The sequence below is a fragment of the Rhinolophus sinicus genome, linkage group LG14 (genome assembly GCF_036562045.2).
Source record: "Rhinolophus sinicus isolate RSC01 linkage group LG14, ASM3656204v1, whole genome shotgun sequence".
Classification (NCBI taxonomy): Eukaryota; Metazoa; Chordata; class Mammalia; order Chiroptera; family Rhinolophidae; genus Rhinolophus; species Rhinolophus sinicus.
Window position 1 is genome coordinate 6,401,414 of NC_133763.1, and position 27,952 is coordinate 6,429,365.

Below are 27,952 nucleotides of genomic sequence, written 5' to 3' on the forward strand. Positions count from 1 at the left end.
TTTTAAAATATTCCAGATAATGTTGCAATGAAGTTAAACGAAGGTTCTGTTCGATGTTCTAGAATAGCTTTCTTACAGGGCACGCAAATTTTAAAACTGTGGTCAACATGGTTAATTGCCCTGTGAAGACATGGTACCAATAACACTCCTGCTCACAGTCTGAGAGAGCAATAGAAAACTGAGCATATTTAAATCAAATGATTTAAATATTTAAATTGAATGATTCTTAAATAGTCCAAATTTTGGAGTAAAATTTACATCAAAGGGACTGATATATGTTCTTAATTTAAAGAAAGGAATTAAAAAAAAAACACTACACTACAACTACTGTTTAAATAAGATAGTCCAAGAAATAAAGATCTTCCTTGTTGAAAGCTAGAAATAATTGCACTTGCTTTGGAATTTTCCAGTAATCATCCCTCATGTATAAAATGAGAAGGGTTGAGTAATATTTCTTTTCAAAACTGGATCAAGTTAAAGAACTAAATCAGATCTTTAAAAGAAAAACCGCCCACCAAAAAGGAAATTGCCTTCTCTCACCTGAAAATACAGCAGTATGTTACCTTATTAAAATGCCAATATGTGAGGTATATTGCAGTTGGTAAAGAAGAAAGAGAAACTCTTGTCAACCCTGAGGTTAGCAGGCTTTGTTAAACTGACGTGCTCGAGAAGTAGAGGATTATTTTGTGCATGAAAAGGTAAAACGGAAGGCCATCAAAAATACCTCCCTGTTAAGCATGAATTGAATTCCCAACTTAACATACACAGTCATAATCAAACAAGCTTCAAAATGTGCAAAGAAAAAAAAAATCAAAGTCTACTACAGAAAAATCTGTAAACACTTATTGAAACATCGAGTATACGACATATAATATTGCTTAAAGTCCCTGAAGATTCGGTTTAATATATTTTCCTATATTACTGCTTGTAAATATAGGGGAAAGTAATGTGTTTTATATTACCTTTGGAATTATTCCCAATTACTACACACAGTGATTTTTGTATTCTAGAAACTATCCTTAAAATGTGTGTACCCATTATTCCAGAATGTATTCTTATAAGATTTCTTTGAAATATGAAAAAAGGTTGAAAGCATTTTGTGTGTGTATGTATGTATGTATGTATGTATGTCCGTATGTATGTATATTCCACAAAAATTAACTCCATTATTATAACAAACCAAAAAGCAGACTTCTCCCCCACCATCCATTCCAACTCGTGTCTAAGTAAAGAAATGCTAATATACAGCACAAACACTAAGCTAATGATCCTGCCATTTTCTTACCAAAAAACTGATGTGAATTGTCCAAGAAGTTAAGTGTCACCACTCTCTGTTAATAGGAGTTAGTCCCTCTATGCCTCTAGCTATTGACTCCATTACCGTGCCACCAATCCCCACCTATGTCACTCCATTTCCTGATCGCCACTTCTGGACACTCCCGTGTGTTGGCATTCTTCTAAAAATCAAGAATGATATGTCTCTTCACTAAAGAGCATCAGCATCTTAAAGCAGAAAAATCACTTGGAATTGGAGTAAAGGCTTAAATTTTAATGTGCTTCCCCTTCCATGAACTTATGTACAAGGTATAACTCTTTAGTGTGTGTTGGTTTCCTCATCCAGCACCATATGCTGCCGACCTAAACTACCTAGCTCCCTGAACAGATTGGGGAGGCAAATCGATACACTTTACATAAATGAATGCTCTTTGAAAACAAATATGTAACTACCATGTTTCCCCAAAAATAAGACCTCACCAGAAAATAAGCCCTAGTATGATTTTTCAGGATGACATCCCCTGAACATAAGCCCTAATGTGTCTTTTGGAGCAAAAATTAATATAATATCCAGTCTTATTTTTGGGGAAACACAATATTTATATATAAAGCTACATATAACACCACATATATAATATATATATATATATATATATATATATATATATATATATACACTATATATATGGCTTATTTGAATAATACACATATGGAGTACAATAATTCCAGTTGGGCCCTGGGACATTTCCTCCAGTTTGTGAAACTATTTGGTCCTTGGGTGAAGCCAAGTAACCCAGTGTTTCACTATATGAGTCAATTAATTCCACATCCGAGAAAGAGGACACACTGTTCCTTTCACTAATGTATTTCACACACATACATCTGGATTCGCCTACCAGAATGCTCCCAGAAAACTGATAAAATTCATGGGCACAATGAATTCTACCTATCACAGTTAGTTAAAATACTGGTAATACAAAGCTTTGGTAGATATGGGGAGCAGCTGGAACTCTCTTTCATTGCTGTTGGAAATACAAAAATGGTACAATCATGTGGAGAATGGTTTAGCCATCTTTTATCAAGTTAAATATGTTTAGCATATGACCCGGAGATTCCACTCCTAGTCATTACACAAAATAAATGAATATAAATATCAGCAGATTAGTTGTACACAAATGTTGTTGTTACTCTTACTTAGAAGAGCCAGAAATGAATACAGCCCAAATGACCATAAAGAGGTGACTGGATAAACAAATTGTGGTACAGTCACATAATGGAACACTACTCAGTCATTGAAAGACTACTGATACCTATGAGCGCCCACATTGGAGAATCACGAAAATACCACGCTGAGCAGAAACGCAAGATACAAAAGCATACGTATTTTATGATCCCATTTATATGAAGTTCTAGGGATGGAAAACCTCACTTGCATTTGTAGTGACAGAAAGCAGTGGTTGCCTGGGTGGAAGGAAGAGCTGGAAGTTAACTGCCAGGTGTCACAAGGGAACATTTGGGGGCGACAGGAAGTTCAGTCCCTTGGCTGTGATGTTTCTTGCACTGGAGGATGTATGCTAATGTATACATTTGCTAAAACACATCCAACTGTACGCTTAAATTGGGTGCATTTTTTGGTATGTAAATTATGCCTTAATCAAGTTTATTTTAAGTCAGCCAAAGAAAGTGAGTAGGGAAAGGAATGGGAACAGATCTTTGTAAATTCATAGATTCCAGATTTTTATTAGTGAACATCTCTGTGAGCTAATTCTGTTCCTGCCCCTGATGACACCTGAAGCAAGTCCTATAGCTTTCGGTCTTTGACCATTAATAGTCCTCTCATTTCATTCATATTAACAGTCTTATTTGGGTCATTAAAATGCCGAATTCAGTGTAATAATCCAAATTCTGAACAGTCGACAATTGATTTCTTCTCTCATCCTGCTTAGTGCTACTCCAAATTGGAGAGTTTGCAGAGGGAGAGGTCTGTACTGAGCCCCAGGCCCAAATCACAGTACCCAGTCCCTCCATGGGAAGGCCCAGGGAAAGAGGGACAAGCAGAAATGACACCCTGGCCCCAGGCTCATGGGACTGCTTGGAAATGTCATCATATAACATCAATGCACTTTGGGACTCATATGCTCAATGTTGACTCTTTCTTTTGGAATGTTTAGTGGGCTTCTCAGAGCTGACCTCCATTAGATCTCCAGTTGCAATTTCCATGACGCAGACAATGACTCTCTGCCTTTTGCAACTTGAACTTCAAATCTCAGTCCGTGGGGCTTCTGCTGGTCTGTTTCTCCACTTGGTGACTTCATCCCCAATAGTGGCCTTTGTGGACAAAATCCTTTTCAAGGATCCCCGAAGGTCTCTCTCCCAAGGGTCTGCTTGGGTGTGTGTTACATGCCATTAAGTCAGCTCAGATTTCTGGCGACTCTATGAATAGGTGACATACACAATGTCCTGTCCTCACAGCCCTGCTCAGCTCCTGTAGACTTGTGCCTACGGTGTTAGTCTTTACGGAGTCAGTCCATCTCATATTTGGTCCTCCCCCTTGCTTTCTGCCTTCCATTTTCCCGGCATTACTGTCTTTTCCAAAGAACCCTGCCTTCTCATGAGGTGCCGGAAGTAGGGCAGCTTCAGTTTTGTCATATTTGCCTCCAGTGATGTTTCAGGCTCAATTTGCTCTAGGACCCACTTGTTTACCTTTTTGGTGGTCCAGAATATCCATATAGCTCCTTTCCAACACCATATTTCGAGGGAATCAACTTTTTTCTCTCATCCTTCTTCACTGTTCAATCTTTGCATCCGTACATAGCAACTGGGACTATAAGGGGGTGGGTGCTCTTAGCCTCGGTCTCTAACGACACATCTTTGCTCTTGGAGATCGTTCCTAATTCTTCCATTGCTGCCCTCTGAGTCTCAGCCTTCCCTTGTCTCCATTTGAACTGACGACTGAACCACAGTCAGCCAAATCTTTTACATTTTAAGGGTCTTTATTGTCTGTGTTAAAGTTGTGTCTTTCTCCTGTAGTTGAGATTTTTGTCTCCTTGATGTTCAAATGCTGTCCTGCTTTGGCACTTTCTTCTTTCACTTTCATCAGAAGTCGTTCCAAATCATTGCTACTTTCTGCCAATAAAATGGTGTTATCTGCTATCTTAAATTTTGGATATGTCTTCCACCAATTTTCACTCCTTCCTCTGAATCTAGTAATATGTATATGCATAATGCATCATACGAAAAATTGGGTCTACTTAACTCACAGGAGAAAACATACATATACTTTCTCCAACTATAAGGTAGTTAGTTGCAAGGTTGTTTTGTTTTGTTTTTCTTTTGTCTTTGCTGCCGAGTGGGTGTTTATCTACAGACTCTGGCCTTTAGAATTTTCTTCTCAAGAACCAGACACCAGTTCCCTAAACTTCAGGGATAGTATTAGTGTTCAGGATTAGTAATAGAGCCTGAAACATTGAAGTTCTACTCACTGGCTTCTCCTGAAGGATAACTCTCGCTGAAGGTGTCTCTTTAGCCCCATCCAATAGGTAAGAAATGGCTGATGACTAACAAAAGCAGAACTGCTTTCCCAAAATCTTAGCTTGTCCAGGATATGTATGGAGGTGAGGCTAGTTGGCAAGTTATATAGTTCTTAACCTCTGGAGCCCAGCTAATACTAAGGATGAATGAGTTCCAAGACAACACACACACACACACACACACATGCACACACACAAATTACTTTTAATATTCAGTTATATTATTAAGCAAAGTAAAAAGTGATAAGTACCATAAAAAAGAAAGCACAATTTAGGTACAAGGGGAAAATGAATAGAGATATGAAGTAATGTCTTTTTAAACATTTCCATGCGTTATACAACTGCCAGTCCCATGTTTCAAACACTTCAGTGGAATATGATTTTGGGTATTGGACTAAAATATACCTCTTTGACTCTCATTGTTTCTGGTTTTGCCTTTGGAAACCACATAAAACAAGTTGACATTTCAACCATAAGATAGCCCTTCAAAATATATATCACATTTCCACAGAGTATTGCTCTTGTTGAGCTAAATACCACCCCAACACTTTCAGTCATTTCTCAAAGATATGGTGTTGACTTCCCTTCACATACTGTGTACTCAGCCCGAAATCTATCATGCTCTGTCAAGTGTTCTTAAAAGTAATGTGTCTGAAAATGGAAAAGTGTTTAACCTGACAGAATTGTTGTAAATATTACATTTCTTAAAATGCAATGGAAATTATGCTATCACTTTTTGTCGAGAGAGACTTTTTTGAGCTTTGAGTTAATAAAGCTCCCTCAAATTATTTTATAAAATTTTGTGTATTAAATAAAAAATTCCAAAAACACTAATACTATTTAATAATGACAATATTAAAATAAGCAACCCTAAATGTCCATGTGACTTTGAGTTTCACATTTTCATTACACAGTTTTGTGATGTTAAAACACAGAATAAAACCTCTTCATATAGACTTTTAAAATAAGAAATTGAGAAGGGCAGTTGTTACACCTGTTCACCTCTCCCTAGCTGGATACTCCAGCACATAATCATGAAGCCTTCAGACGAGAAATTAAAAAAAAACCTTTTTTTAAAGAAATGATTTTTAGGATAAAATTCTGGATCTGCAAAAGACTGAAAATACAACAGCAGACTTATATGTTACTCCAAACCACATTATATGCAAAGGGGAACATAAGATTCTTAAGACCTTTTCCTCAAAGAACTTACATGATTTTTGAGAAGAAAAACTATATGCATCTAAGACCATGTATTTAGTGTCGATGATTTTGCTAAATGAGTGAAAGGTGATCTTTAAAGGCTGAAAAAAGAAAAAAAAAATTGATCAAGTTGATCTAATCAGAAATTTAATGAAAGAGGCGGGCTTTTGTTCAACGAAAGAATGATTAAAAAATGACTAGATTTCAGATCAATGGGGATGGTGAGTGGGAGCATTCCAGGTAAAGCAAATCTTATGTACAAAGGTCAAAGGAATGATATGTAAGGATACCGACGCAGTACAAATAAGTTATTGGGATTGGAAAGAGGGAGTAGTACGTGATACATGGGAAAAGATAGGATGGGGCCAGAATATGAGAGATTTGAAGGGATAAATGAGACGTATGGACTCCACTCCACTGGTCAGAGATAGTCATTGGTGGTGTTGATCTAGACAGTGATACAAAAAATATTTTGGATAAATAATCTAGCAATGTCTTAGAGACGTCCATGGGACATATAAAAGAAGAGACGCTGCAGCTGGCAATTTTGTTGGTCAGTTACAATTAACACTCAATGGATGAGGTGAAATAAGCAAGGACTGTTAAGAAAAGTCATATCTAAGAGAAATTGTAAAAGCAATCTGATCACAGCCTTTGTAGAACAAGAAAGAGAACATCTTAAAGAGATTAGAAGTATAATACTGTTGTTCTTGGCAATGATACACGAGAAAGGAAGGTGGGTAGAAACTGTTAATTTGAGGTGAGAGTGAAACACCCCCAAAAAAAGTCTGGCTAGTGATTTTAAATGAGGGGCGGAAGCTTTGGAGAGAGCTTATGTAGTTCAGCTGCAAAGGGGCAACTGAAGCTGTGAACCATCGTGATACAATGAAAGAGGAAAATAAAAAGTGCATTAGTCAAGCTTATGAAACAGGAAGTAGAGCCAATGGAGACACCAGAGCTTCCAAAAGAAGGAATAAAACCGGGGGGGAGGGACAGGGGAAGTATTATCTTGGCCCCTCTGGAGCCAGGGCCTGAGGGGAGAAAAGGCTGGGCTTGCTAGTAGCATGAAGCTGAGACAATTTCTAACAAAGCTTTGGAGACCATCTAGAAGACAATCACAGGAAGTGAGGAAGTTAAGTCCTCACTTAACTTGGTCAATAGGTTCAGTAACTTTAAGGGAAGGATTATGACCTGTGGCATTTCCTCAACGGTATAAGGAAACGATATTATTCGAGGACCTGCCATGTGGTCAGAGTGCAAAAGCCATAATGAAGGTGAGGGGAGAGGCAGCCGGGTGGTCTGGAGGCTTGGTGATGGGCGTTCCCACGAGAAGTGTGTGTGGATTTGCCAGAGAGCAATGCGGTGCCCCAGACTCCAGAAGAGGCAAACGTCCAAGAAAGAGGGACGTCTAACAGGACATGCGAGAAGATAGCCTACTGATGAGCCTTCTAAGCAAAGTTATCACATATAGAAAAATGCTTCCAAAGTATTCCAAGTTTGTTCCATTACTTAGCTTAATGTTTCTATCATGATGCAATATTTGCTATTCACAAACCTTTTGTGAGCCTCACCCAAGTCCTGGTCAAACAATCAAAAATGCTGAATTGGTGAAGTAGAAATTAATGATAATTTGCTCAACTAGAAGTATAGCATAACTTCAGTGGAGTTTTAATCGAGTAACAAGTCCACTATGTGGACAGTTACTAAAACCAGTCTTTTAAAGGTAGAAATGCATCTAGTAACACGATACCTTTCAATTTTTTTGGAAAAGTTAATATATAGCTTAATAATTAGGTGTCAGAATATATCAACTACGGGATTAAACATGCTATCAAATACCATAAACACTAAATTGTTTTATAATTCCATAAAGTGTCAACTATTGCAGAATAGAGAGAGGAAAGTATTGCTTTACCCCATTTCTCTGCCGAGGGACAGTATAATGATACTGGAGGTGGATGGTGTAGACGGATGATCAGTTTTGCCGTGTATGAAAGGCCACCCAAAATCCTAGTATAAAATCATATTAGTTCTTACAATTTTCATGATGTTGTTTTTTGTTTTGTTTTTTTCCTTCTGGATTCAGTATAAATCCACTTGGGTTACTTGATCTCTTTATTTCAGAGTATTTGTGTAAACCAAGAGGCTTCTTTGTGCATTGCTCTTACCCAAGAATAAGCACTTTATAATGTTTAGAAGGATATGACCTTGAGCCGTGATAAAACCCCCGACAACAGAAAGATACGTAAAATTAGATGAACTCTTATCAAATATCACAAACCAATATCACCATAACAAGAATTCTAACCTAATAGAATCATGACCACCCCCGACCAAGTCGATAGACACCTTACTTAAGCGATTCATGATGATAAAGCAGAAAGATTCAGACAATATTATCTGAGTGTTATATGTGGAGTGGGGGAAAACGTTAACTATGCAGAGAATTTATTTTAGACATATAAAATCTAAACTTTCACGTATACAAGAAAACATACATTTCTTGAGAATGAGTGAATACTATTATTATTAGAGAATATATGCACATCTTAAAAATGTTTATTAGAATCACTGATAAAAATGTGCTGCTCCTAGTGTGGTAGTTAGTTTTATGTGTCACCTTGACTGGGTCAGGAGGTGCCCAGATATTAGGTTAAACATTATTCGGGATGTGTCTGTGAGAATATTTCTGGATGAGGTTAACATTAGAACCAGAACACTGAGTAAAGCAGACTGCCCTCCCCAGTACTGGGTGGGCCTCATCCAATCCACTGAGGGCCTGACCAGAACAAAAGGCTGAGCAAAAGAGACTCTGCTCTTCTGCCCAACGGTCTTCCAGCTAGGACACTGGTCTTCTTCTGCCATTAGACTTGGACTGAAACTTACACCATCAGTTCTCCTGGTTCTCGGGCCCTCAGACTCAGACGGAGCTATGCCACCATCTCCCCCGGGATTCCAGCTTGCTAACTATAGATCTGGGGATTTCATAGCCTCCATAAGCACATGAGCCAATTCCTTATAATGAATCTAGATAGATGATAGATAGATAGATAGATAGATAGATAGATAGATAGATAGATAGATAGATAGAAGATAGATCAATAGATAGACACATAGATACAGCTGTAGATATGTATCCCCTATTGGTTCAGTTTCTCTGGAGACCAGACTAATTCTTTACATGAAGTTTTAGAAAAAATTCTCTTTGACTAGCACAGAATTCAAGAAAAAATTGCAGATGTTGTGTCCTGACGTCCTTTAGTTAAGATGGAAACGGAAGTAAGTGCACCTGAGAATGAAACAGTGTTCGTACCACATAACTGGGAGTCAGAGTTCTGCTGACCTGAGTTCCAATCCTGACTGCTTCATTCCTAACTTCTTGAGTTTTGATTACTGTTTCTGTAAATTACACGTTTGACCCAGTGGATGTTTTTCAAGCTTCTCTTAGCAACACAACTCTTTCTTCAAATGAAAATTCATGGGGAAAAGCAATATATTTTACATGCCTGTAAACAAATAAAACACAGAGAGAGTGTCCATCCAATAATCAAGCACCCTGGGAGGCAAATTGAAAAGCACTGAACCAGCTGGTGCCACCCAGTCCTACCATTGGGGAATCCTTAAACTGGTCATGTTTTATTAATCATAATAGCAACATTTATTGACATCTGGGCTGCACACTTTATATACTTTATTTCATTTATGCATCCAACACTAGGGAAAATGAATGTCCAGCTCATTCATTTGCCCAGTGGTCATACAGCTAGTAAATGATGGAGCCAGAATTCAAACCCAGGACAATTTCACGCCAAAGTTCATACTGCTTTTCACCAGTGTTAGCATTTGCTAAATATCTGCTGGGTACTAGGCTCTGTGCTTAATTAATACACATAATTATCCTATCAGTTGATTATTATTATCCTCAGTTTGCAGATGTGGAAACTAAGACTTGGATAAATGAGGTAACCTATTCATGGTCATGCTTTCTAAAGTTATTTGTCTCCCTTTTCTTTGAAAACAGTGAGCTATTCCCCAGCAATTTTGAATTTTAGAAGTCTATCTACATTCTATCATTGTTAGTAATAAACATCTGCTATTCCCAGAGGTTGGATATGCATTGTGAAAATAGGGCAATGCGTGTGTGTGTGTGTGGCATGTGTGTGTGTTATGAGACAGTCTCATTTCTTTATAACGGTGTTTATACACTGCTCAAGAATTTAAAGATAATCATTATTATTACTGAGTCTGTAAAGCCACTTAGACTCCAAAATTATTCACCTAATGAATGGAAACATTTGATGTGAATTATCCTTTTTTACAACTTGTAAATGTTTAACTTTTATTCCACATCTTCTATAAATATTGCAAAATTAATCCCCATCTTCAATATTCTAAACTTGGAATAGTAACACTCTAAACCCACGTGCAATCAATAGCTTGAATAAAGAATATTTGAACCTCCAAGAGCCAACAACACGTCTGACAATCAGAGAAATTTTTAGAATTTGTAAATTAAAGAACACTTGGCTTCAGATTTTTCCTAACTTAAAGCCTCTTCAATTTCTCAGGAATAGAACATAAAGGGAAAGTGATTTTAAAAAGATATTGAGCCTCATATATTAAAAATAAAGTGCTGGATTTCATCCAGAAGCAAACTGGTAATTGTGTTAAAATGTGGATGCTGAAATTTCTCCCCGAGCTGCCTCTTGAAGTTGACCAGGTCACGCTTGCATCTGCCAAAATTCCAAAATTGGCACTTCTTCTTAAGTCAGTGTATAGGGGTTGGCCAGCTGGAAAACTGCCTGTGGAGTTCCAATAATTTGAAAATCATCAACATAAATTTTCTCCCTAAAAAGAATGCTTCTTCTAGAAGGCTGTTGACACATAGATACTTTACCGACAGCACATCCAGGAACTGGCCTGAATTTATGCTTATGGGTCCAAAGTTGACCCCTACTTGGAAAGAACAAAAATGAGCACAACCCCATTTCCTAGGAAATAAGGAATCTTGGGGAAAAAGAATACACACACACACACACACACACACACACACACACGTGTGATTATATATCGATATTTGATACAGGGCTTTATTTTGGGTAACAGTATCTGTGCTGGAATAATTCACCCATAGTTCTTAAAGTAGCTTTTGGTGGAAAAATCACAGCAATTTCTGGGATAATTGAGAGTGGAGCTGAAGAAGTCAGTAGTTTTTGCTTAACAAAGTTGCCATTAACTCTGACAAAAAAACTTGATACAAAGTGACTTCATGTTAACCAACCAAATGACACTGTACAGTATATTAAACACTAAACCAATAACATCGTTCCAAGGCCTGCTGAGGGTAGTCAAGATCGTTATCATTCACCTAGTGGCAAGCTCCATCTCTAAAATCAAGCTATTTATGGAACCAAATTTCAGGGCAAACTTTGATCAGCTTATTTCCTCCTATCAGAGAATTCTTAACACAAACATAATCTTTTTTATGATTAGTTTGGTGTTCTTTTCAAGCCCAAGAATTCACATTCATGAAGAAGACGATAATCATCACAGTTTTCTAAAACACTTGCATGGACGACACAGCCAGCCAAAGTAATGCCAATCAGCGGAGGAGACAAAAATCTTCTGAGAATGAGCATTCCTGTTCACTCACAAACTACATTGTAGGGAATGCTAGGAAATGGCTTTTACTTAAACACTTAGATATGCATTTAAGTAACCAGAAGTGCAACTTTTTTTCCTATGAAGGAACCAGTGAAAAATGTCAATAACATACCTATTGAATAAATTATAGCAGTTGTGCATTAAAAATTTCTACGAACCTAAAAAAGATAATAATGATTTAAGATAACATTGTATTTTCCCGTAAATCATGACTATTGATTCTTACATCAGACCTGTGAGTGACTGAGAAAGAATCACTAGTCCAAATGTACAGATGAGGAAACAGGTATAGTTGTTTCCATGTTAGTATGGAGGCCTGAGCTACATGGATGAAGTCTTCCAGAATGATGACACTGACAGTGTTGGAAAGGAAGAAAGCAGGGAGGGTGCTGAAGCAATCAGAGACTTCGGGGAGAGTGGCCAGAAGGAAGATGCTACACTCACTTACATCTGTGGCTAATTTTAAGTACTACAATTATAATAGAAGTTCTAGTTCTTTAAATGTCTAGTTCTTTAAAAAAGCTGACAGATGGAGCTGTCATTCTGTCTGATGTCCAAACACATAACTTGATTTAGATCATGAAAATCATTTATATGTGGCTATAGAGTTATTTGAGCTGTTGAAAACATTTTGCTTTTGACTGCATGGTGTAAAATGCATTTAAAGATGATCCAAACAATGAGGAAATGCATTCATTCAGCAAACACTTATTGAGTGTTCTTTGCAAAACTTGCCCCTCTCATCCTATAGGTGTCATCGGAAATGTCGCCTTCTCAAATCCACCACTTGTCTAGCTGATAGAGTCAGCCCCGCCCCCTTCTAGTTTCTAACTCATTGGCCTGTTTAACGTCATTTACAGCACTTACCCTTATGTGGAATCATCTTATCTAGTTGTTTATATGTTTTTTTTCTGTCCCCTGCTAGCCATCTACCCCCAACCAGCGGTTTGAAAGCAGTGAGTGTGCCCTGAACAGTTATCTGGGTGCTGTAACGACTCGATTTATATCGGAGGAAAGAATAAAGACCTCTGAAATTCTACCTAACATTTTATGCAAAATAGTAACGTTGCATGTAGCATGGCAACTGATTCTCCGAAAAGTACTATGAAGTAGCTGCACTGAGAATATATGTTTAGGAAACATCCTCCCGTCTTCCCCACGCCGATAGTTTACACAACATAAAATCAGTGTTCACAGACTGTAACAACTGTTGAAAGACACCCGTGTTTTCAAGATGTGTTCAGTGCCATACACTCGCCAGATTGAGTTCCAGCTGCTTTGTTCATCCTATGTTCCAGATGTAGGAGCAAGCACCAAGCCCACATACACTTCCAGGGATGTTTTGTTTCCTAAACAGTATGAAGCCCAGAGAACTGCTAGAAAAATCCACCTATTTCGCTCCCCCCGTTAGCCCAGCTGGCCACAAATGCCAAGCCATGTTTCTGCACACCACTAGACTGAAAACAATTCATTTCACTTTGCAAGATGTGTTATATCTAGGATACACCATAGTTAATTGTATTGTTATTTTTATTTAAATAACAATTACATTGGGATACACATTATATGTTTCAGAGTCTGCTTTTTCCTTCTGATTATAAAAGTGCTGCCAGGGAGCTCTGTTTTATCGGAATACATTTCCTTTTCCTCCAGAGTACACAGCCAGATTTCATTTTCTAGCTCCACAACCAGGTGAGACTGTGTCTGAGATCTGGCCTGGGGTGATGCATGTCGATGGGCAAGTGTGGTGAGAAGCAACTCTGACAAGCACAACTCAGGAGCCTGTATGCCTGAATGCTCACAGAGGCACCTCCAACACGGTACACACCCTACCCCATGGACTGTGACATAAAAGACATATGAGTTCCTATTACATTAAGCCAGAGAGATCTTAGGGATAGTCTATTACTCAACTAATGTTATTTTCCATCATAGTATTCCTAGTAGAAATTTGAAAAATACAAAAATATATTGCTTATTCCCACATATTTATTATTCTAGGTGAACTTCAGACTTATTCGGTCGGGATTTTAATTGGAATTACAATGAATATATAAAGTAATTAGAATAATTTTGTCATTGTTATAATACTTCATATTGTTATTCAGAATTAGGTACATGTATCCATTTATTGGAATCACATTCTTCATTTAGGAACTGTATTATTTCTTGTTACATTTATTCTGAGGTATTTGGTTTATTATTACATTTAATTATTTGCAATTATATTTGGAATAGTTTTCCCTATATCATTTTCTTGCTTATAGTTTTATCAGAGCCATTTTACATGTTTTGTAACCACTCACATTATTAGATTCTTCTATCTGAAAGTACTTTTTCCTGCGGATTCTCTTGGGTTTTTCAAATACATAATCATATCATCTATACTTAATGATAATATTGCTCTTTCTTTTCCAATGTTTATGATTATTATTTCACTCCTTTGTCTAATTTAACTAGATATATAGTATTTCCAGAAAAATATTAAGTAATGAGGGGCAACTAGGCATACCTGCCTTATTCCTGACTTTGGTGGGGATGCTTTAGGGTTTCATCCCCCAGAATAATGCTAGCAATGCATATAATTTTATTCAAAAAGTATCATTCCCTTCCTATTTTATAAAGGATTTTTCTTCTTTGACCTGTAGTCAGTTCTACCAGGAGATTCCATATTGTTAAACATTCTCGCATTCCTGAAATAAACCCCACTTGGTCATGGCATATTATTTTTTTAACATAGTGCTGGATTTTATTTTCTGCACTTTAGTTACTGTTTTGCATTAGTTTTTATAAGTGAGATGATTTATCGTTTTCTTTTTTTGTGTGTGGTGTCTGTCAGGTTTTTTTTTTTTTTTTTTTTTCAAGAATTGGAGTGTGTTCTTTATTTTCTATGCCTGAAACAATCTAATCTAGATTGCATAAAAATTACCTGTTCTTTGAAGGTTTGAAAACATTTATCCATGAAATTCTTTGATATTTTTACGCAAGGCCCAAATTTCCGTGATCATTGTTTTGTTTAGTATATCTGCATATTTTGAGTCAATTTTGGTTATTTATTTTCAATTTCTTGGAAAATTTAGAAACTTGTTCCTGAATTTTTAAATTGTCTATGGGTTGCATAATATTGGTCTGAAAAGTAGAAATTCAGTATTTTTTTCAAGCAGATTTTAAAGGAGATAGTCCCAAAATTATGTTCATGGATGTTAACAGGATACCATAAAAGAGGCTACAAAGCCCATATCACTGGGAAATGCTTTAAAACAAATACTGAAGATCTCTTTTCTGTAGGACTTCCAGATTTCCTTAAAGCTCCTATGTGCATCTTGACTCTTTAAAGGGGGATTGGGGTATATAACCTTTTCCATAGTTGACTGTATAATCCCCCTTTTTCTTTCAAGGAGCAATTCATGGCACTTGTATATACACTTTAAGAAAGAGGGCTAAGAAATCTGAAGAACAAAGTTATCATTGCAGAAGTATTTTCAGGATTGACATGACTAGGAAGTTCTGGAAGACAATCCCCTCTAGAAAAGTCATACCAACACAACAGAAATATATAAACTCCGGTGACTCAGAAAGACGCACTTTTGTGTCATGCAAACATTTTCTGTGCTCATACCTTTGATTGTATGTCACGCTGAGAAATTCCAAAGACCTCAAATATTACGTAAAAGATGAAGCTGCAACCATCTGAATATTTAAAAATATTCAAACTTATGTTAGCTTAAGTAACTAGAGACTTTGCACAATCTTTACTTATAGTAGTTAAAATATTGCTTATTTAAACGGGGGTTATTTTATATTTATATATTACAGATATTGACAGTAAAGCCAACGTTTCTCCCTGCAATATTACATTCTATCCAGCTTACAAGTGGAGAAATGTTATATTCTATGTCAGCAAAGCCTTTATGCAACTCTTTGGAGTCTTGGTCTTTAGAAACTAACCTATAATGGCATCTGGAAAAGTTTCAAAACACCGAATTATAAAAGGAAGCGCTAATGTGTGACTACACTGTGTAAATCAAGGTTATCTACCTCGCATATCATATAAAGGCTTCTTTTATCATATTACTAAAAGAAGTCCCTAAGTCAAAACAGTGAGTCTACTGGAAACCCACAGAAGCGTAAGAGGATGGCAGTGGAGAGCCGGGGTGGCTTGTCCAGCTAGCGAGGGCCAACTGTCCCCTCTTTTTAACTGTTCAGTAACCTCACACTGGTAGCTTTGGTAAGAGCATTCATGTCATGGAAACTGGCAGACATTCAAATCAGAACTTTTTTCCCTCAGAAAGTTGTTTATGACACATTTACCAGCATACCACTGCTAATTATCCAAAACATCAATAATCCTGATATCCATAACTATGAATTATTCTGTTTATAAACGTGAATTCTGTAATAAACCATGAAGTCACTCATTCTGAGTTCCCAAAAACTACATGTGCACATAATTTATCTTATTACTTTAACACACTGCAAATTCTACTGCAATTGCTATATATCTTAATTATAATAGATTACACCATAGACATGTTTCATTATTATTTATAAAACTTTGAAACACATCCCATATTTGACATAATTAGATAGTTGTCTTTGTTGTGAAAAAAACCAAATGTACCAAACTTGAGCACTTCTGTGAGTGGTTTGGCCTGTGTTTTTATAGTTACTCTTTTTTTCTATTTAATAATGAGTCTGTATATCTCAATGGTTTTCCTTAAATTTTTCAAATATCTTGATCACAGACCTTCCATTTCTGTGTTTAACTCAATACTATTTACGTATTTGACCTAAATGTTTGAGGAGATATTTGCTGGAGCCATAGGTAACATTGTGTCAAGAAAATTACTTCAAGTTTACAGAATTAAATGCTACATGTATTCACATTTCTGTGCACTGATTTTAATCATAAATTTCAAAAATGGGAAAATTTGCTCTCTTGGTTCTGGAATACTCGTACACTCATGCAAATTTCCTTTCATATGAGATGGTAATCTTATTTATTTTATAGTATGTTGAATAATTTGATAATCTGGAGCATTTATAAGCATCAAAAAGTGCCGATGAATACATTGTTATTTTCTGAAATAGTACCTGTTGAAATTATTTATTTATCCACCTCTTTCAATACATGCGTGCGCGCGCGTACACACACACACACACACATTTTTTACAACCACCTATCTAAAGTTACTAATGTAAAACTCTAGATACAGGAAAATAAAGAATTCAAATACAGCAACAATGACGGTTAAGATAGCTAATAAATTCTGTTCTCACACTTAACCCTGTACTTTCCAGCAGCCAGAAAAAGAGGCAGGGAGAGGGGATGCAAATTGCATGTGTCTTACTTTTGCAAAAATAAAAACTTACGTTTCATCCAGTAAGTATTTATTAATTGCCTACCACACGTTAGGTGCTACAATAATCCTGAGCACACAGAAGTTAATCAGCCATGCAAAGCAGATATAAAAGTCAAGTAAGTGGAAAAGATATAACATGTGCCATGCTGACCCTGTGGGGTACCCAATGAGTGAGTAATATTAATCTAGGGTGGGGGGAATCATGAAAGATTTTAGAGAGACTTTTCCAAGAAAGATTTTAGAATTAAATGTATCTTTGTGTGACAGGAATTTCAAGTGAAGAGTGGCACAAGCAAAGGGATGAAAGCCCCGACCAACAGGGCACTTCCGGTACGTGTTGTTCTGGTCAAGTGTAGAGTCTGGGAAGATGGAGAGAGAGTGAAGGTCACAGCACACAGACAGTTACTGTTCATAGAAGAGAACTGGGTTCATTAACAGTGTCTGCTCTGAGAGAAAGAAAAGAAGCCCTAACCATAGGTGGGAGAGATTCAAGGCTACACAGTAGAAAGTAGAGATTCCTAGATGCAGACTTCTCAGTGAGCAAATTAGGGAACTGAGAGACCATGTGAGAATGAGATACCGTAATGTAGTCTTTTCGAGGTAGAGCAATTCAAAATTCTTCCAGACTCAAAGGATCTCTGTGGAGTGGGATGACCCATGAAAAAAGAAGCGTGAAGGTAACTGGAAATGAGTTGATCAAGGAATTGAGAGTGGAAGGTCCAGGGAGCAGACGGGACTCCCTGGCCCAAGGGATGGGCATGTGAGCCGTGCCTGGCCAGTCAGGCTTCCCTGAACTTCGGGACCTGGTGGCAGCCGTGGTGGTGCTCATGGGCATTAAGCAGGGGCAGTTGGGATCCTGACAGATGCACAAATGACAGAGTCTTATGTCAAGCTTTTCTCTAAGTGGGAAAGCCAGAAATACATGACTCTGGCTGCTTTCCACATCTTCATCAGCAGCATGAATGAAGCCTGTCCTCCTTAAGAGGAAACAAGCCCCCCAAAGAGAAGCACGATTCTGGGGATAGAGAAAAGGAGAGAAGGAATGGATACAAAAACCACTGGCATCCCTATATCTAGTCATAACTGCCATCTACCCACTTCTCAATGTCATGACAATGTTCAATCAAGTTCGTTTGAATTTTTTTCTGTTTCTTTGCATTCAAAGAGTCACAGTAACACTTCAGACTTAAATCTAAAGCTGGTTTCTTATTCCGGCTAGATGGACAACCTTGTGCAAATCACAAGTGGTCTGCACCACCTTACCCGCAAAGTGACTGCATGAACTTGGTACCTACGTATTTGTCTGTTCTAACATTCCAGGATCCTATGACCTAACATATAGTTAAACAAAAATAACTATTTCATACTAGATCTTAGTTTTGCTCAAATACCATTTCTTTTCTAACCATTTCCCTGATTCAAACCCTGTATTATTTCTATATAATGGAATCAAAGAGAAGAGAGTGCAAAACTAAGGCATAACCAGCAGTATTTGGCAAGGTTTCATTCCTGATTTGGTTCTATTTTCATGGGAATATGGACTGTAGATAAGTTACCAAAATAAGTTATTCATTCTCTATGGAAACAACCTAAGTATGTTTCTTTATGTTTATTACTACATAGTTTATGCTAGAACTTGTTATCTAAACTTACAACCATAATAAATTCTACACCAATTAGATTTGATTCAGAAAAGTTTATTAAACACTTATCCCAATGAAAAAATAATTTACATTATCACCCAAACTGGGTCTCTTTGGGTCCCACACTTAGCGCCTTGCTCTATACATTAAACACTCGATAAATGTTTGTTAAATTAAATTAAAGCAGTTGCTTTTATTGCAGCTCACATGCCCTTCCATGATTAATGAATCATCACTAAGTGAGACATTAATGAGTGTGCTTTGCTCATCAGGAAAAAAAAAAAAAAGAAAGAAAGAAAGAAAGCGTTCTGTTTTGGAGATAGATGACATTTTACAACAGGGGAAGAGCTGCAACTCCAGGAATTAAAATTGCCATCACTGCTCCTGACAGGTGGCTAGACTCAAAAGAACAGTCCCAGCCACTACCCGTGAGCTGACATAGCTTCAAATTAATCAAGACTCCATACAATCAGAAGGGACAAAGGAATGGGAGAATCTACCCAGGACAGGTCCAAAGCAGAGACAACTCTGAAGTTTAGAGTTCCCATGGCTGCCATGTTTCTAAACATTCTGCCCATAAATTTCTTCTTCTTTGGTAATCAAAGGACCAGCGCACACAGGGAAGATTGAACAATAAGACTAGGCTGACCTGAATAAAAAGAGAGAAACTAGGGATAGATCCCAAAGTAGGAAAAGAACGTAACCCTGAATCCACACGTGGCATGTGAGGGAACCACAGCAAACCGGGAAATCTAGGCAGTCAGATTTCAGATGGCAGGACGATCGGGCAGGACAATCGGGCAGGGAGCTGCTGCTCTTGAAGTTAGAACGTGGTTGTCAGAGGGAAGCAGCTACTTGTGATAAGAGGTCTGTATATGCAATCGAACGGCAAAGGATGCAAAGGCACCCAGGAGTCTGGTCTGAGGTAAAATTGGGTAAGATCAGGGAGAAGAACGCGTTACGGAGAAATTAGGGACAAAGGGAAAGGTCACAGTTGTAGCGAAAGGCTTGACAACACCACTGATTGCAACTGGGGCACAAGCAAGATGCCAGGCCTCACACATGGTGGCTTGGTGCCGGGTCAGCAAGCTGCAGTCCCAAGGCACACCAATCTTTCTCAACTATGAACAGATCAGGTCTTGGGCCTGGGCCAGAGAACAAATGATCGAGGTAACGTACGCCAAGTGTCTAACAGAGAGGAAACATTTCCCTGGTGCCATGTCCTCTTCTACTTTGTTCAATTATTTTATTTAGGGGCCGGATGAGGGGGGAAAAATCACACCACTAGAACCCCCAGCATGCCTTCTGCGACATATAGCCGGTCCCATCAACATCTGACCACTCGGATTTTTAGCGAGCATTGCCATGATTTGTTTTGCTGTCACCGACAGTCCCATGCTCTTCTGAAACATTATGTGCTGTGAATAGACAATAAAGACAGAATTAGTGGCCTTGGGAAAGGATAAGTAGCGTGACCAAAAGGAAGAAACAAGCAAGGGAAGCTGGACTTCAGAATCCTGGAATGGGAGCTCGAGGGCCCTCTCAGAAGACTGAAGTGGTGCCACGTGGAGGAAACTGCCTAGAGGTCGCTGAGTGTTGTCACTGGAGACCGGAGACTGTGGGTTTCATTCAGAAAGACTCGATTTACAGCACGTCGTAAAGAAAGTAAAAGAACTGGCCAGAAATTTCTATCAGTGTCTCCTTTATCATTTCTCTATTCCAAAATCACTCGTGCACTGATCTCCTACTCCTCGGCCCTTTGGGATCTGATAAAATACAGGGCTCAGTAATTTCCTCTACAAGACTATCTTTACTTGCTATTAGTGACCAACAAACAGGGGTTGTGGCATTTTTTGGCCAAGGGACATATATGGGGGAAGGGTATAGTTTTCAGATCTGACATTGACTCACACTGACATTACAATATAATGACAGTTAAACATAATTCTAAAAAAATAGGGAGAAGAGTGATTTACTGAAACAAATTCCTCATACCCTTGTCAATTAATTCTAATCTCACAAGTTTGTCTTTAGGCACAAAGTTATATTCACCCACAGCAACTTTCACAACAGTCATGGACTTTTTTTACTATTCGAAAATTTAAAAAGCCATGTAAACTCTTTTTTCTTTAATGATACTGGGATTTACGTATCCTTTACAATAAGATACAGTCATCATAATATTTTTAAAGGTTATTATCTTCATTCTTCCCTGATTAGGACATGACACTGTCATGAGCAGTTGATTTGGTTAAAATTATTATGACCTATGTTAATTTTATGATTCTCAACTCTAAAACTGATGCAGATATTTTAAATCCACCGGTAAGGAAAAAAAAAAAAAATACACACTTGATATGGGATGAAAGAAAACTTGTTAAAGTTTACATCAAAATAACTGCTACAAAGAAGCGATGCACACATTTCATGCAGGACATTGTAACAATTAGTGTTTAATCCTGCCAACCAGTTATTTTCTCCACTTAGGATTTTAGGTTTTACAGTGTAATCATCAGGCCAGTAATAGCTAATCAGGGCATAAAATAAAGTTAAAATGTTTTACCAGCCATATAAACATTTGTGCTTCTAGATTTTTCACTAGTTGAAAGCAACATGATAGGCTGTTAGGTAGCTGAATATAGAGTATATTGGAATTGCACCATGTGCTATTTCAAAGAAACATCTGACTTAGCTAGGAACATGCTTTTGATTTATTAGTTGACTTCTGTGCAGACATATGTGATTTCTTGATTCTTTTATTCGTGTCACACTTTTGATGCAATCAACCCTCATGTTCTCTTCTCCTTTTCTTCAATTCCTGGGAGAAAATATAATCAATCACCGAGGAAGTGCAGTAGGGTAACAGCCCTTTTTCTAATACAATTTTCCTTTTTTATCCCGCTGTTTTAAAAAATATATTTTTGAAAGAGAAAATAAATGAGGTGATTTAGTGGTGATCTTCCTCTCTGCACATTCTCAAGTTTGGACTGCCTTGGTTTGTCAATTTTGATACTGGAAATTGATGGAAAATGATAAAATTCCTCTTACTTTTATATGAATTTGTTCCTAAAAAATTAGTTCTAGTTTGTCATATCGTCCAGTACAAGAATGCCAAAATAAAAATGGGGGTTGAGAGACCAGACAGGCAATTGGTAGACGCTTCAGATGCAAGTGGCAAGCCCAATACTAAAGGTGAAAAAAAAATTATTATGAGTTAATTCTTATTGAATACATACTGCACCCTGATGAGTATTATGCATTTTACCTGGATTATCACAGGTAATTTCCCAACAATACATAATTCAAATATTGGCCTTAGTCCCATTTTGCAGTTCAGATAACTGAGTCTCAGGACTGACGTCGCTGTCCAAAATCACACAGTTAGTAAGTCACAGAGCTGTGCTTCAAACATGGGTCCCCTGGCTTCCTGGCTTACCACACGAAGCTGTTCTCTCTCTCTCTTTCTCTCTCTCTCTCCTATCAGCCAGCACTTTCCTGATGGCTTTGGTAAATGGTCTGCCAACTCTGCCCGCTTGTGAGACATAATCTCATGGAGGGTTTTCTGGCCCTACATAATATAACCACTCCAACAAGCCCACTTCTCTCAAGCATTTTGCTTTCTCTTCCTCTCCCATCTGCCTGGCCAACTCAGGCATTCTAACTCACTGGGAGTTGGCCATTGTTTTTCTAGGTTATCTAGGAACCACCACAATAGTACATGTGCCCTACACCTAGAGTCTTGGCTGGGATGTTAATCCTTATTCCCTAAGAAGGTGCCTCCAAATTAATCAACCTTTGCTTCATCTGGCCCCTGGACCGAGCACTCTTAAAAAGCCAACCCCTACTCACTGGCCCAGCATCCAGGAAGGTGATGAGGGCTGAACCTGAGCAAAGCACCAGATCCTATGGGGAGGGCCTTCTGTAGCATCTTCCAGCACCGCTGAAGTGCCAGCCTTTCCTACCAAAATAAGTGTGGCCGCCCTAGAGGGAGGGGTATGGAGCCCACATCCTCAGGGACACCCGGAGAGCCCTGGCCCACTTCTCGGGATCCCGAGTTTTCCCCACTAGGGCTCTGGCCTCCCCACTAGACCTGCCTTAGCTACAATTCTCAGTTGGTTCCTCTCTCTGCCATTTGACTGCACTGCCCTTTAAATGTGCCCAAACCACCCAAGCTCTCTAGTTTCGCACTTAGCCACCAACCACGTGTTAATGGCTGGCAGTCTTTTGTTAACCTTCTGCAGGGCCTCGTTTCAATCCAGCGGTACCCAGTCAACTCCACTGTCTTCGTAAGCATGGGTGCCCTGTGTTAACCCCCTGTGACCCACACCTAATCCTCCCAGGCCCATCCCTTATATCTTTAGCCTGATGTTTAGGATGTTTGGGGTTAACTGGAAAAATGATTTCAATCCTGTCCAGCTTCTATCTCATCTCACAGCTGAAAGCAGGGCCAGTTTCAGAGGTGTGTGACTCCAATGGGCTCTGTTATAGCCATCAAGAAAGTCTCAGTAATTGCATACTTGAACTTGGGTTTTGCAAGTGAAGTCCATGGGACAATGGAACATACACACGAGCAGAGGAGACACAAGCATTCAGTCGGTTGTGTTCCCTACTTCCCAATTCACATGGCACACTTGTGATGCCCATGAGTACGGGGACCCCCAATAAGTGAAGGCTCAGAGAGACTCCAATCAAGGATGTAGTTAGTGTGTTACATTTATAACTGAGTAAGCAAGGAACCAAGGGCCCCCAGAGGCCATGCTTTCTGTTTGAACTGGAATTGCTTCAAACACAGAAAGAAAACAACGTTGTTCTAGAAACATGACAGCAAAGGCAGTTTATAATATCCTTTCATACTCATGTTAGTGCCCTGTATTAGTAAACCACTTTACACTGAAAATCATGACATAGAAGGAAAGGAAAAAATAGGACAATCCACATTTCCTTTTTCTTTCAATCTTTCCTTAATCATCCAGAGGAAGCCAGAGATAGAAAGTGTTGGTAAATGTGTCAAAAGTGAAAAAAAAAAATCAGTTGAGTTAATTTTTTGCAGAGTTTCCACTGTTTGGGTAAGAAAAAAATACACACACACACACACACACACACACACACACACACACACTCAGGTATAAGCTACAAAGAAGCTTCATGCAATTTTGGTGAATACACATGCAAGTTAAATGCTCTCGTGTTTGCATTTAAAATAGACATTGCGCAAAACAAAGGTGAGTGGAAAAATTAATGCTAACAATTTAAACTTTTAATTGTTCTTTACTTAGAACATCAAATGGCAACTTTAGAATATCATGACGAGAGAGACTGTGAAGGGAAGGAGTCGGCTTTATATTCTAGCACCTTCGATGATACTTTTTCCTGCCTTTGGAACAAGAGGCCCCACATTTTCATTTTGGACTGAGCTCTGCAAATTATGTAGCCGGCCCTGGCCGCAAGCTAGTTATTTGACTTCTTCCCATCTCACTCATTTATTATTGAACGATTAAGTAAAACCCAGGTTTTGGCTCCAGGCCTGAAAAGGAGGGGAGCTGAAGTGCAAAAGGAAGCATGTTGTGATTATTAAGAGGCCCAATGCCAGAGTCAGGGGGCCTGAGTGCAAATTCTGACCTGTCGCCTTCACCATCTGAGGGAATTTATGTAATTTCTCCGTGTCCCATCTTCTTCATCTGTGAAAATGACATTGTGGTCATAACAATGCCCATTACACGGAGTTGTGAATATCCAGTGAGGTAATATAAACACTTAGAATAGTGTCTGGCATGTAGCTGGTATTATATAAACATTAGCCGTTAATATTATTTCACAAAATAGAGGGAAGTAGCCTAACCTTAATTGGAAATATGAGCCACCTATACTTTATGACAAATAAGTACTTTATTATAAAGTAGCATTCTTTTCAAAAATTATATATGACACTTAGAAATATTTGTCTTCACTAAGCACTACTTAAACATACAGGGATATGGTAAAAGATCTGGATAGGGGAGCAGGAATCCATTGTGATTATCCCATAATGCATTTGGTGTTCATCTTAAGCCTATGAGTGACATGTCAGGCACTGCTTCAGGTGCTCAGCCCGTAGATAGCCAGAGTTCATTATTGCTGCACTGTGTTAGAGCTACAGTGACCTGGGAACATGGAGAAATTGGTAAAATTTTACTTCCTAAATTAAATGTTAATTTGGTAATTCACTAACCACCCAGAAAACAATACCTCACAACAAAGCTGGCTGAAACAAACTTGCCTTAATGTATCCTAGAGACTCCCCAATGTTTGGACGTTCCGGCACTCACAGATCATAGATTCTATTGATGTAACACAACTTGGAAGGTTCAATACTACAGAGAATATAGCCTGAACTTAGAACTGGGAAGTAATGTTCGTAATTATAAAGACCTAAGTTCTCATTTCTCTAAACAGCTATGAAACACTCCCATGTTCCAAATCCCTTTGGAAGTATGTGAATGTACGAAGGAAGTAAGTGCCCAGCCTCAATAATTAAAAATACCACTACAACGTTTATCTTTAAAGAGAGCTTCGCACACTGGGAAAAGAAAGATTTCAACCTGCTTCTGAGTAGAATAATCTTTAATTCAACAAAGCACTCACAAAATAATTGTATTAGCAAACCAACACATACAGTTTCCCTTTTAGGAGAATTCCAGTCTCTGGCGAAATGGCCTGGGCATTTTGGTTCTTTCACTCCTGTTCATATTTTTATTTCTTCGTGGCTTTTCTACTCTGGTAGCATACAAGCTACTACACGGTAAGCACATTCTCATAAGTGTTTATATCCTTCCAAAGTGACTCGCCTAGTGTCACGTAGGCTGTAAAAATCTCGTTTCATTGATGGCCACTGCTCAGTAGGGTTTTCTAACAAGCATAACTTTTAACTGATAGCATTTGGAAGGAGCAAATACAGAAATCATCCATTTTATACCGTCTGTCTGTCATAATGGCTAAAAAGAACACTTTGAAGTTATTAAATCTCTGCAAGTTGAATAGTATAAAACAAAGCACTTAGAGATCGTAGAGCAATAGCAAACGTGTTGTATTCTCAGGGTTACTTTTCTTCTCAGACGTTTTGGAATCACAGTGGATTCAACCTGTGCTCCTCCAAGTCTGGATAAGGTCAAACGTAGTGAAGCAGCTGCGTTACCTTCTGACATCCCTTCATTTTGGTGTCTGAGTCTAATCCAAAGTGTCTACAGTCATGTGGCAACTTACTCTTAAAATTGTGTAACTTTAGAACCAGAAAACTTCTCACAATTTATCTGCCATAGGCTTCGTCTCCCACGAGGGACTGAGGGCTTCGGGAGTCCCATCATTTGCCCATGAGCACGTATTTCCATGAGCGTGGTGGACACAAGCAACCAGGTCTCTGACGTCCAGCCCCATTCTTCTAACTCCACAGCTTCACCTTACTCCAACTGTCAGGGGATGGCTGCGACCCAGAGGTAACCAGGAGCAATGTTTAGTTTCCAGATCCTTCTACAATGAGTCACCGGAGGGACAATACACGAATTCAGAAACTCGAGAAGAATCGGGACTTCTGGATGCTTTCCAGACTGTGTAGAAATCATGTGCAAACAGTGTACTTATATAAATCTTCACTCTACACCCCACATTCTGAGGGATGCAAGAATATTGACTGTGGACCAGTCCTGTGCCCCTGATGCAATAAGCATCCAGATAGCTCTCATTCAGAATACCTTCTCATGGTTTCAAAGGTGTCTTTTTGAAGAAAGTTCCTCCCTCTGAGAGTCACTGGAGTCCTCCAGGGTGGAGTGGTGGGCTGGGGATGAAGCTAAGCAAGGGATTCCGAGGTTCTCAGGTCAATGATGTCACGTTAAATTATTGCCATGTATTTTTTCTCTTTTCCTCACTGACTTCCTCTGTTACAGCAGTAAGATATACCGTAGAGTACAAATACTTGAATACATTCAGAAAAAGGAGCTATTTTATAAAGAAATGACTTCCAGCTTATTCCTCGAGGGCTGATTCAGAATCTGTCTGCCTGCACGGTGCAGGGAGTATCTACCCTCTCCTAAATTATGAGATCAAAATAACACGAGGAGCCAGATTGGGGGTAGGCTAAGAATTTGGGACTTAGCCTCTCTTATGGATGCAATTATATTATTGCAGAAAACCTGCAGACCTAGGAAAGAAGGCTTCAAAAATACATGCAGACAGCATAGAGGCCCATAAATTTAAGCGTGGAATTGGGTTAACTCCAGGCATACAAAAGCAGCCTTCAGGATCCTAATGCATTAATACAAAAGGGTTCTTAGAGGACATGGCCAACAGGTGACAGATTAAGAAACTGAGGCTCGTGACAGTTAAGAGACTTTCCAAAAGTCACACAACTATCAGAGACAAAGTGATGCCTCTGTATATATTTCAAATGTGCAATCGCCTGCCTAACGCTGCTGTGAAATAGAAGTTAGTCCCTAAAAGTAAGAATCAAAAGGTACTCTATGGACTGGAGAGTTTTGAGGCATGTTGAGGATGGAGAGAGACTACGGGAAAAGAGGTTACATATTTTCCTTTTGTCATTAGGCAGTGAGCTCTCCATTCCTCTATGGCCACTGCTTTTGGCGAGGTCTGAGCTGTGGAAACGTTTTTCCTGGATTCATCTGTTCCCTGGAAAGGAAACTCAATCTGGCTTAAGAGAAAAAGTTCCTCTCCAAGTAATGATAAATTGTCTAAATTGAAAGCTCACACCATAAACAAATTTGAGCAGTTCAGACATCTTGCAAAATTAAATTTCCATCTAGTGAATTTGAATGCTGGTTTGAGAAAAAAGAGAGGATACTATTTTAAGCCCTGCTTCATATGACTTCTTTCCATGGGACTGTTTTGAAGGTCCACTCCCAGGTAACTGAAAACACAATCATAATGATTTTTTTCTTTATTTCTATGTGCTCTATTTTTAGTGAAATACTTAGTGGGCTTTGAATGTGACCACAAATAGCATTGTTTTTAGAAGGAAATGAAAAGGCCTGCAAATTTAGATATTCATGTAGTTTTACTGAAACTACCTATAAACTGAACACAGCTTTGAATGTTAAGAAGTTTAACCACACCAGGTGTTTTGTGTACATTCCTATCTCATAATAATCTAAGATGATATATATATAATGATCTGGTATATGCCTCATATCTAGTGAGCATTCAATGAACATAAGCTGTTACCAATATTCTACTTTTATTATCATCATCATTATGATTTGTAGTGGAAAGAGCTTTTGCTACTAGCTAG

At 38.4% G+C, this 27,952-nt stretch overlaps 1 protein-coding gene and 1 long non-coding RNA gene across 3 annotated transcripts in view; one reads left to right on the forward strand and one right to left on the reverse strand.

Annotated features, from left to right (window-relative positions):
* Nucleotides 1-18,370, forward strand: part of LOC109443976 (large ribosomal subunit protein uL5) — a 47,000-nt gene extending 28,630 nt beyond the window's left edge. The window contains exons 2-3 of the mRNA XM_074318810.1: nt 17,303-17,365; nt 18,255-18,370. Of these exons, the coding sequence (XP_074174911.1) occupies nt 17,303-17,365; nt 18,255-18,370 (179 nt within the window). The remainder of the gene's footprint in view (nt 1-17,302; nt 17,366-18,254) is intronic.
* LOC141568444 (uncharacterized) overlaps nt 1-27,952 on the reverse strand; it is a 67,479-nt gene that overhangs the window by 32,885 nt on the left and 6,642 nt on the right. Inside the window, exon 3 of one of the 2 annotated variants that reach the window (XR_012491570.1) lies at nt 25,262-26,485. The exons of the other annotated variant lie outside the window; for it this stretch is intronic. This is a non-coding gene — a long non-coding RNA (uncharacterized LOC141568444). Of the gene's footprint in view, nt 1-25,261; nt 26,486-27,952 lie in introns of those variants that run through there. 2 annotated transcript variants of the gene reach the window in all.